The 12,065-nt window shown below is 38.7% G+C and overlaps 2 protein-coding genes across 2 annotated transcripts in view; both read left to right on the top strand.

Moving 5' to 3' along the window:
- Window positions 1-3,020, top strand: part of LOC144499583 (uncharacterized) — a 31,804-nt gene extending 28,784 nt beyond the window's left edge. Inside the window, exon 4 of the mRNA XM_078221704.1 lies at window positions 2,171-3,020. Within this exon, the coding sequence (XP_078077830.1) occupies window positions 2,171-2,765 (595 nt within the window). The 3' untranslated portion in view covers window positions 2,766-3,020. The remainder of the gene's footprint in view (window positions 1-2,170) is intronic.
- LOC144499440 (uncharacterized) overlaps window positions 1-9,871 on the top strand; it is a 131,918-nt gene extending 122,047 nt beyond the window's left edge. Inside the window, exon 2 of the mRNA XM_078221426.1 lies at window positions 5,168-9,871. Within this exon, the coding sequence (XP_078077552.1) occupies window positions 5,312-9,871 (4,560 nt within the window). The 5' untranslated portion in view covers window positions 5,168-5,311. The remainder of the gene's footprint in view (window positions 1-5,167) is intronic.
- The last annotated feature ends 2,194 nt before the right edge of the window (window positions 9,872-12,065 follow it).

Raw genomic sequence — 12,065 nt, 5'->3', positions numbered from 1 at the left:
AAGGAAGGTCATTAACGAAGCAGCTGTTGATAGTTGGGTCTTGGACATTACCCTGAAGAACTCGATGACTCCTGCAGTCTCTTTCTGACACACATCAAAAGGGGACGGCTCCAATTGCAGGTTCTCAAGGAAATCTTTCTCCCAGCTCGAGCATCATTTCAATGTTGAGTACCAATGCAGTTCGAGGGTGCCCCTTGAAAGCAACCCAGTCCTGGGCTCCTCCCACACTTCTCAGACCCATGCTGTGCAGGCTTTGATTTCAAACTGTAACAACTTCAGGCTATGGTGCTGCAACCTTTTTGTTTAAAGACGAGCTGCAAACCTCTCCTTGTCACTTTTCGGGTTCCTCCAAATTTCCTGCAACTCCACAATTGTAGGAAAATGTCCTTCTGGTTATTCTTATAAGGAAAGGTTCGGTAGAGATGTGCGGGGGAAATGTTTTACACAGAGTGGTGGGGGTCTGGAATGCACTGCCAAGTGAGATGGTTGAGGCAGACATGTTAGCGACATTTAAGACTTATCTGGATAAACATATGAACAGCTGGGGAATAGAGGGATACAGACGGTTGGTCAAGATAGAACAACGTGATCAGCCCAGGCTTCGAGAGCCAAAGGGCCTGTTCCTGTGCTGTACTGTTCTTTATTCTCCAGCTTCCGAGTAACCCGAGATCCCATTGTAATTGTAATGAACATTTCAGCCACCTGAACTCATCAATACCATATGTCCCATGTAGACCTCACCCCTCCCAATCTTGAGGATCTGTACACTATCATATACCGAGGACAACGCCCCCCACACACACACATACACACGCACACAAACTTTGACTACCCCTCTTTATCATGTTTTCCTGATTTACAAGCTCCCCTAACGGTACCATCTGCAACTCAGTACTGAGCCAGACAAGCCTATGGCCACTGATGGTAAGACCATGTTCATGCCCTGCATACTAAGCCGTACCTTATCCAAATTGAGCACTTAAACTTTGTCCCTCCCTGGGATAGTACAGTAATGTACATGTCTTGCATAGTGCTGTAGCCTGGTCCTGGAAGCCTCAAGACTGTCTTTAACATCTCACCGAATGTGAGGTCGACTCAGCCCAACAACTGTTTTTCATTTCTCACCTTGATCCCCTAGCCCTGACTAGTGATTATGACTTTCTTTCAAGGAGCTCTCCACTTCCTCTTTATACTCTCCCAGCCCCCACCTCCATTTGTCACTGTGCGATCTATCTCACCAGCCCCCGCCCCCCCCCCCCCCCCCCCCCCCCACTCCCACCGCACCTCTCTGGTGTCTGTGTCTATTCCCTCCCATTCAAACACTTCGATCTCATCCACCAGCTTTGTGTCTGCATTCTAGTCTTCCACATCAGGCTCCAGCTTCCCCACACTCAGTCTCCCCTCTGCCTGCCATTTCTACCCACCAACTCCACTACTGCCCATTGTCACTCATGACTCCATAATCCTTCCCCCTCCCCGCAACTCCCAAACGTATCAATGCTGTTCTCTGTCTTGTGCTGCAGCCCTGACTTAGCCCTGCAGAACATGCCCTCCTGCAGTACGGAGAGTGTCAGTGAGCAGAGTTACCCTGCATCCCCCGCCACTCTGGCCTCACTGTTATTGGTAAGAATCTGGAGTAGTGCTGCTGCAAGTAAATTATGAATGTTGCAGTCATCTCAAAAGCACGAGCGATATGAGGCCCAGCAGCTGCATGCCACTCATTTCCAGACCTTGTATCGACCAATCTAATTTCTCACTAAGGTGATGCAAGATTAGAAGGTGGAACCAGCAAATAGACTTATATTGAGTATTCATGACATGGTAATGTACCCAAATGGCATTCCTGTCATGGATCAGTGGGAAACCCAACTCGCCATTTGTCTACCATGAATGCGGCGAGGGGAAAATTCCAAATTAATTTCCTGCCAGAAATCTGATTTTCGGCTTCTCTCTGTATTTTCTGCTCCTGCCCAACATGAAACCCGCCACAGGCAGGACCAGAAAATTCAGCCCTATGAAACAGAGTGACAATCTACTAAATCTTGTACTTGTTCTTTAAAATGTACATTTGTGAGAAGTTGCCTGTATAACATTGTTCTGTTAATATATATTGATGAGATCATTTGAATTATTTTTAATGTGTTGACTTGTATGTATTGCAACTAAACAGAAAACAACGTAATGCAAGAGAAGAATTTGACAAGTCAAAGTTTGAAGAAGGTGAAGGAGCACTAAATGAAAAAGCATTACATCAAAGCTCCAATGAGATACCTTTACGTGATCATCATCGCCATTGCGGCAAGGATACATCCCTTCATTCATTTGGCTCAGTTACATCTGAAAAATTAAGTTACAAAAAGTCCAGCTCAGTTTCTGATACCTCTTCTCTTAACAGTGCTTTAAACGGTGGTGGAAAGAGCTGTATCGCCTCATCAGACTTGAAACAAAAATGCCCAGAACAGAATTTGTTCGAAAACTACACCTCGATTGGAACAAACACATCTGACCAGTTCTCTTCTGAAGAAATGTGGAGGATGACTCCGAGCATTACATGGCGAAGTACTGATGAGCAGTGCACAGTTACTAGTAACACAATGGACAAATATTGTTCAGGACCAAGAAGTAAGACAGCACTGAAGGAAGCTGATTCCAGTAGTTACAAGAGTGAGAAATATTCTGTATCACCGTCACAATTTAGAAAGGATGAAGCACTTATGTCAAAGATAACAGGTGGTGAGGATGCCAAAATGGCACGTTCACGATGATCAAGTCCTGAGTCATCTCTTAATTACAGTACACAAACAATCAAAAGTTCTTACAATACTGAAACATCAATGAGAAAAATACCATCCGTCAATATAAATAATCTGGCACCTTACTTTACATTACAAAGCCAAGTTTGCGACCCACTTTCTCCAGTGCCAACTGCTGGTTTTGGAACCGTTCCATTCTGCAGTCGTGACGGTTGTTTCTCTTTTGCCCGTTGTTCAGATATTCAGTGGCCTTCTGAATCATCTAGGTCTACAAGTACTAGCATGAATACTGAAACAGGAAATGCACATGTTACTGTGTATGAAACCTTGAGTGAAATAGAAACATCAGGATGCATGCCATCCTCCTGTCTAACATCCCCACCAGGCCAGACCTTGCTTGCCTCCACAGCAATAATTGACAAAATAAAAAGCGTGCCAGTACAGAATGATTTTATAAACAATAATTACACTAATGGTCTTCATGTAACAGTCTTCCCAGACTCAGAGACAAAACAGATGGAATCATTAAAAGTTTCTAACTTAAAGAACCAGCTACCTTTGCCTGAAATTTACCATTTGGGAGAACATGAAAAATATGCATTGGCAAGCAATACTAATTTTCATGTTTATCCACGCATTCAGAAAGTTGCTTTGCTGACCAAAGAAAATGTTGAAAAATTTGAGTTACTTCAGCTCAGAAGAAAACTTCATTCTGTTTCAACACCAGTTACTGAAGAGTTGGAAATTGACAAAAAAATTCAGGGAGTGAATGGAGAAGTTCAGCAAATGGAAAATGCGAATGATCAACCAATACCTTCAGTTCCTCCAAGCTTACCGAATAACCGGGTTGGTACTCTTGAGCTGAATGTTGCTCAGATGGCATTAGAAGGTCAGTGGGGATTGCCATTTATGCATAAGAAGTCACTTTCACTGATACTGCTTCCACTGTTATCCTTACCTAAGAAATCATGTATTGAACTCATTGGAAAGGATTTGAAAATGCCAGCCCTTCTGGAACCTGACATTTATGACTTGGAATTTAATTTGCAAAGGAGGATTGGAATTCATCAGTGGAGACCAATATTAATCAAGGGGGTTAACCTCATAGATTCTGTTAATGTGAACATAATGAAGTCACTTTCAGAAACATTCAATGAAAGCCATGTATTGATTATTCCACCAGTCTCCATTTTTAGCACTAAGACATTGGTTAATTTAAAACCTCAATCTCTTGATAAGAAACAGGCTCCACCATCTGTGACCCAAGCAATGGATACTAAACAAATTAATTGTTTTGATGAGATCAAAACAGACAGAGCTGAATTTAGAACACAACAAAAAGCAAGTAACAGCCATTCATCAATTCAGTTTAGTAAATCTTACAGCACTGACATAGCCATGCCGATAGAGAAGGTTCAGAACATTACAAATGAATCTGAAATGTACGTTGCTGAGGAACAGTTTGAAATTCCATCTGATATTCAAGAATCAGTCAGCAGTGTTCACCCAAATGAAATACCTTTAATTAACTTTACTCCTCTTGATAGAAGAAGTCAGAGGCCAAGGCCGCGATGTGTATCATTTATTGAGCAAGATGCTGTTGATTGCTTGGAGATGAAATTAAAGCAAAGACTTATTTCCCATCTCTGGCAATATCCAATTTCCTTTGAAAATTCAGTGAGAAAGGTGACTCCTAAAGGAACATTCACAACCAAGGCAAATGATGCCCAAATAAAGCCAGTTCGTGTGGAATCAGTTTTCATTGATGACAAAACAAGGGACAGTCTTGAATGGCATGTTACACAGGGACAGCTCAAACACAACTGGGATTTATCCACAGATTTCCAGAAGCCAGCAGAAGCATCTCTTTCTTCAGTTAATTTGATTTCTTCACCGCTAAGTCTAATTGATACGGTTACTACCACCGAATTACCATTCGTAACTCCAGAACATAAAAAAATTGAAAGAAATGTGAATAGAAGAATTACAAGTAATAGGTGGAGTTCCTCCAGGTTTGTAAGGTACTACCTGTTCCTCCAGTAATCAAGGCAACTGACGCTACAATACTACCTACGGCTGTAAAGACTTCTTTTATTACTAATAAAGCCAGGTTGATTTTAGAGTGGCACGTTACACAAAAAAAACTTGGAAGTAACGGGAGTTTTCCGTTACATATTCAAAGATCACAAGAAGCATTCATTCCACCTGCTCCAAAACTAATTAATTCACAGATCAACCCATGTCCTAATTTTGATGTGAATGTTGTTACAATTGATCCTGCATTTCTCGACATTGAAAATAAGAAACGAATGGAACTGAATGTAAAAAAACGGATCATAAATCATCATTGGGGTCTCCCGAAGCTTGTTCATTTGTCTTTAGAGAGTTTTATGTCTCATGCACCATCAGTAAAGGGTATCAAGTCACAGTCAGAAATATCAGAAGAAAGTGAGGTTTTGTTAAAGAGTAAGTTTAAAACAAGTTGTTTGCAAAGCAAGTTGATACAACTCAAGAGAAAAAAAACGTCTGCACCATTCTGTGACCAAGCTATCAAATTAATGAAAGTGAAGAGAAAACCAATGTTATCTGTGATTGCTACCCTGGAATCGCAGCATAAAGATCAGTTAGATATGTGTTTAATAAAACAATGTCTCGAAATAAAACTGGACAATTTACCAGCAATTGTACAAGAATGCTACAAAAATACATACCCCCCAACACCAAAAAAAACTTTAACAAAATCTTTTCCACCTGGCGAAGGTTGTAAGAAAACAAGGCCATGGTATATACCATTCTTTGAACAGAATGCTGTTGATCACTTGGAAATGAATTTGAAGATGAAACACATTTCCTACCTATGGGGATTTCAAACTCCACATGAAGAGTCAATAGAAATGATGATTCCCGAAGCTCCATCTGCACTTCCAGCACTCAAAGCAAATCGAGGCCAAGTACTGCCTGTGCCCATGGGAACCACTTTTATTAGCAAAGAAGTCAGAGATAAATTTGAATGGCATGTTACTCGAAAGAAACTTCAACACAATTGGGGCAAGCCATCATATTATCAGAAGTCAGTAGAAGCATTCATTCCAGTTGCTCCAAAGTTGGTTCCATCTCGGCTGAGCCCAAAAGCTGATTCTGTTTTGGTCATTACTCTATGTGAGTTGCCATTTGTAGATGTTGAAATTAATAAAATGTTGGAGCTGAACACCAGAAAAAAAACCATCAATCAAAGGTGGGGTCTTCCTAATTTTTTTCAGTCATCTTTAAGAAAATTTGTTGCTTCTGCACCATCAATGAATGATATTATGGAGTCAAAAAACATGGCAAGAAAGAAACCAAAAGCCAATAACATTGAAATAGAGAATAATGAAATGAGCTTTCAACAGAAAATGTTTGTACAACCACAAAGAGAAAAGACGTTCTCAGTACAATACAGAGCAGGTAAAAGGAATTCAAAAACAGCTAAATTAGGTGAGCAGTTTGTCTTTGCTCATCTGAAACAAAAAGTTAAAAATAAACTGGATGTATGCTTGATGAAGCAATGTCTAGAAATGCGCATGGACTGCTTGCCAGAAAGAGTGAAGCAGTTTTATAAAGTCACCTATTATCCGACCTCAAAGACATCATTACCACAGCTAATTGTACCCAGAAATGGATTCAAAAAGCCAAGAGCAATGTATATATCTTTTATGGAACAGGATGTTATCGATCGCTTAGAACTTAATTTAAAACACAAACAGATGACCAATTCTTTGGGACTTGCAACTCTGTATGAGGAATCAGTGGAAATGATGATTCCTAAAGCACCACCTATGCCACCACCTTTCAAGATGAATGGAACTCAAATAGAGCCTGTGGGCGTGGAAATTAATTTCTCCAATGATAAAGTTCGAAAAGACCTTGAAAGGCATATTACACAGAAAAAGCTTCAGCAAAAGTGGGGTTTACCACTACATATTCAGAGATCACAAGAAGCTTTAATTCCACCTGCTCCAAAACTAATATTATCTGAGTTAAATCCCCAGCCTAATTTTGTGACTGTCTTTGCCCCGCCTGAGCCAACATTCCTTCACAATGAACATAAAAAAAGACTGGAGTTCAATCTAATGAAGAGAGCTGTAAATCAGAAATTAGGCCTACCCAAGCTCATTATGTCATCTTTAAGTAATTTTATGGCTCCTGCTCCATCAGTGAAGGACTTCATGCTACAAACTGAAATAATTAAAGACAAGAAAAAATTGAGCAACACTCCCATTGAAAAGGTAAAGAGTGATCTGTTTCCTCGAGGCATATTTCCACTGCGCATTCGAAGAAAGATTTTGTTGCCACAATCTAAAAGAAGTAGTAATAACAAGACATCAAACAAAATAGATGATTTTGCTGGTCTGAAACCAGCACAGAAAGATAAACTATGTACATGCTTAACAAAGCAAAGCCTACAAATCAAAATGCACAGTGTTCCAGAACTCGTAAAACGTTTGTACAAAGATACCTATCCTGTGCAATTAAAGAAATGTCTTCCAAGGCTAATTACACCTGGTGAAGGATTCAAAAAGCCAAGATCGTTGTATATATCTTTTATCGAACAGGAGTCTGTTGATCGTTTAGAATTCAACTTCAAGCACAAACAGATTATTCATCTCTGGGCACAGGACACACTGTATGAAAAGTCAGTCAAAATGCTGGTTGCTAAAGGACCAAATGTGTCGCCAATACGTAAATCAAATGGAGTTCAAATTGTAACTGTAGGTATGGAAACATCTTTCATTAACAATGATGTTAGAGACAAAATGGAATGGCATATTACGAGAAAAAAACTAGAGAATAATTGGGGCTTTCCATTACATATTCAGAAATCAATGGATACATTTATTCCCTCGGCTCCGAAATTGGTTTCCTCTGAGCTAAAGCCACATTGTATTCATGATATAATTGTGACATCAACTGAACCACTTATTATAAGTGCTGAAGATGGAAATAGATTGGAAATGAATACAAAGAAAAAGATCATAAATCAAAAATGGGGTCTCCCAAATCTTATTCAGACATCCTTGAAGGACTTAATTACTCCAACGCCATCACTACAAAGTGACACATTACAGTCAGGAAGCATAAAAGGAAGTAAAACATTCACTCACAATGTCATAGATCTTAATTCAAAAATTACTGCAGGGCACAAGAAGGAAAAGTTCCCTTCACTGCTTTGCCAGAAAGTTTATAAAAGAGCAAAGTTTAAGAAGATAAGTGCATTCCCAGATTCTTCCAATCTCAAATCAGAATGTAAAGATAAACTAAATATGTGTTTATTAAAGCAAACTCTTGATATTAAAACACATAATTTACCTGACATTGTACAGGGATTTTATGAACGTACTTACCCTACAGCAGCAAAAAAAGAATTACCAAAACTTATTGTTTCCAATGAAGGTTGCAAAAAACAAAGACCATGGTGCCTACCATTTATTGAACAAGATGTTATTGATCATTTAGAGCTGAACTTAAAGCACAAGCAGATTATCCACCTTTGGAGACTTGAAACTGTATATGATAAATCAATCAAAATGATGATTCCGAAAGGACCACCTATGCCTCCTGCAATCAAAGCAAGTGAAACTAAAGTAGAACCTGTGGGTATGGAAAGCACTTTCATTGAATATGATGTTAGGAGCAGAATAGAATGGCACATTACACAGCAGAAACTTCAACAGAACTGGGGCTTACCGTTGCATATTCAATTGTCAGCAGAAACCTTTATTCCCCCTGCTCCAAAACTGATTCCATCCCATCTATATCTACAGTTTAGCTTTGAAGTAATTGTTGCTCCAACTGAAATGACATTTCTAAGTAAAGGACTTAGGAAATTATTAGAACTTAATACAAAGAAGAAGATAATAAATCACAAATGGGGTCTTCCAATACTTATTCAGTCTTCATTAAGAAAGTTCATAGCCCTTTCTACATCAAGAAAAGATTTAGTGTTACAGTCAGGAATAGTCGAAGCCAACAAAACAGAACCCAGCAATATTGATAGAAGAAGTAGGATGAGAATTCCTTCGCAAATGCACAAAAGTAAAGATGGTAGCAAAGACACAACACCGAGCAAAACAGCTGAAGTGGCCATTTTGTTCAACTTCAAACAAGAGTATACAGATAAACTTAATATGTGCTTCGGAAAAATGTGTCTAGAAATTAACATGCATTGTTTACCAGAAATAGTAAAAGAATCTTATAAAAAAAATTATCCTTCCATGTCAAAGAAGCTATTAAGGAAGATTATTGCACCTGGTGATGTATATAAAAAGCCACGTTCATTATATATAGCGTTTATTGAGCAGAGTGCAGTTGATCGTTTGGAGCTGAACCTAAAGCATAAACGCATTTGCTATCTCTGGGGACTTGTAACCCTAAATGATAAATCATTGGAAATGATGATCGCTGAAGTGCCACCTATGCCTCCAGCAATCGAGTCAAGTGGAGCTAAAATAGAACAAGTGGGTAGGGAAACAACATTCATTGATCGCAAAGTGAGAGACAACTTTGAAAGATATGTTATGCAGAAAAAACTCCAGAAAACCTGGGGATTACCATTAGATGTTCAGATATCAGAAGAAGCATTTATTCCACTTGCTCCAAAGCTAATCCCATCCCAGTTAAAACAAGAGCCTGCTTTTTCAGTCGTAGTTATTTCACCCGAGCTGCCATTTCTTCGTAATGAGCATAAGAAAATATTGGAGATGAATACAAAGAAAAAGATGGTCAATTACAGATGGGGTCTTCCTAATCTTATCCAATCCTCTTTGAATAAGTTTATAACTACTGTTCCAGATGCATGCTGCAACATTAATGTGGGCAATAAAGAAAACAAAATGTTTCTTCACAACACGTTGACAGCAATCAGAAGGGGGAAATCATCAGCGCTACAATATGAAAAGAATAACAAAAGCAAGAAAACTAAAAAAATGGATGAGAAATTTTCACTTGCGAACTTCAAACCAGAATTGAAAGACAAACTTGAAATTTGTTTAACAAAGCTGTCTCTAGAGATTAAGACCGGGTGCTTACCTAAAATGTTAAAGGAATTTTATAAAAATAGCTATCCTTCGCAAAGCTCATAGCACTTGGTAAAGGACTAAAAAAGCCAAGACCGCATTGTTTACCATTTATTGAACAGAATGCTGTTAATCACTTGGAGATGAATTTAAAGCACAAACTGATTACCCATCTATGTAAATTTCCAAATCTTTATCAAGAATCAATTGAAATAATGATGTCTAAAGGTCCATCTGAACCTCTAATCATCAAGAGAAGTACAGCTCTAGTATACCCTGTTGGTAAAGAAACAAGGTTCGTTGATGATAAAGTTAGAGACAGACTGGAATGGCACATTACACAGAAGAAACTTCAAAATGGTAATTGGGGATTACCATTACTTATTCAGAAATCACAAGAAACATTTATTCCACCTGCTCCAAAGCGAATTCCTTCGGAGCTAAAACCACCGCCTGGTTTTCCTTTGGTTTTTGTTTCACCTGAAATGGTTTTCTTAATCTCAGAACATAGAAAAAGACTTGAGCTGAATACAAGAAAAAGAATCCTAAATTACAAGTGGGGCCTCCCCAGTGCTATTCAATCGTCTTTAAGTAATTTCCTAGCTTCTCCTATGCTGCAATCTGAAGTGTTGGAAAAAAGCAAAATATCTTCCAGCAATAGTCAAATGGAAGATGTACAAGTAGATGCCTCAATTAACACATTTTTACAGACGAAGAAAATAAAACTGTCTTCAAAACAGAGTCAGAAATATAGCAGTAATCTGAAACCTTGCAATGTAGAAGAGATACGGCTTTCCCCTATACTCAACCAAGAAAGTAAGAACAAGGTAGAAATATGTTTGATAAAACAGTGCCTTGAAATTAAAAATAGTGGTCTTCCAGAAATAGTGAATGAGATGTATAAAGCCACCTACCCTTCAATGTCAAAAAAGCCTTTTTCAAAACCAGTTGCCCCTGGCAAAAGATTTAGAAAGCCAAGATTGTCATACATATCTTTTATTGAACAGGATGCTGTTAATCATTTAGAACTGAACTTAAAGCACAAATTGCTTACCCATCTCTGGGGATATACAACCCAATATGAACAATCGATGGCAATTATGATTCCAAAAGTACCACCGGAGCCTCCAGTGATCAAAGCAAATGGAGTCCAAATAGAATTTGTGGGTCAGGAAACAACCTTCATTGACAATAAAACTAAGGACTTAATAGAATGGCACATAACACAGAAGAAACTTCAGCACAACTGGGATTTTCCACTCCATGTTCGAAGATCACAAGAAAACTTTATTCCACCTGCCCCAAAATTAATTCCATCACAGTTAAAACAAGAGGTTTTTTTGGTGAAGATCTGTGTGCCGGTTGAACGGCCCTTCCTTAGTAATGGACACCGGAAAATACTAGAAAGGAATACAAGAAAAAGAATTATAAGTTGCACATGCGACATTCCGAAGATCATTCAGTTATCTGTAAAGAATTTTATACCTGTTGTCCCAAAAACAGAAGATTTAATTCTACAGCCACAAGATGCGGCAATGCCCATTTTCATTGTGCCTACTTCAGACGGTATTATCCAATTAAGAAAATTGCCTTTATCAAAGTATCAAAAAAGCACAGAAGTGGAAAAAAATATCGAGGTATTTTCTTCTGATAATCACGGCGTTACATGTAGAGGTTCTATAGATTTCTGCTTAATAAAGCAGTGTTTAGAAATTAAAACAGAGCACCTACCTGAACTGGTAATGAATACCTACAGTGCTCTCAATGCTCAGACATCAAAGAAGATTTTGCCTAAAGCTATTTTACCTGGCATAGGTTTTAAAAAACAAAGATCAACATATATGCCTTTTATTGAACAAAAAGCAATTGATCGTTTGGAATTGAATTTAATGCACAAACAGATTACACATCAGTGGGGATTTCCAACTCCCTATAAAGGATCATTGGAAATGATGATTCCAGTGGTACCAGCATTGCCTCCAATAATCAAAGCCAGTGGAGCTCAAATAGAGCCTGTGGGTATGGAAAACAACTTCCTTTACAAGAAAATAAGAGACAAGCTCGAACTGCACATAACACAGAAGAAACTTCAGTACAATTGGGGCTTACCTTTGCACATTCAAAGATCGCTAGAAGTGTTAATTCCACCTGCTCCAAAACTTATTCTAACCCAGTTAAATTCCCAGCTTGATAGTGCAATAGCTGTTGCTCCTTTTGAACCGGCATTTGTTACTGACGAACATAGGCAAACCCTGAATCA

The sequence above is a fragment of the Mustelus asterias genome, chromosome 10 (genome assembly GCF_964213995.1).
Source record: "Mustelus asterias chromosome 10, sMusAst1.hap1.1, whole genome shotgun sequence".
Taxonomy (NCBI): Eukaryota; Metazoa; Chordata; class Chondrichthyes; order Carcharhiniformes; family Triakidae; genus Mustelus; species Mustelus asterias.
Note: the sequence above shows the minus strand (reverse complement) of the source record. Positions and strands in the feature narration are given on the sequence as shown.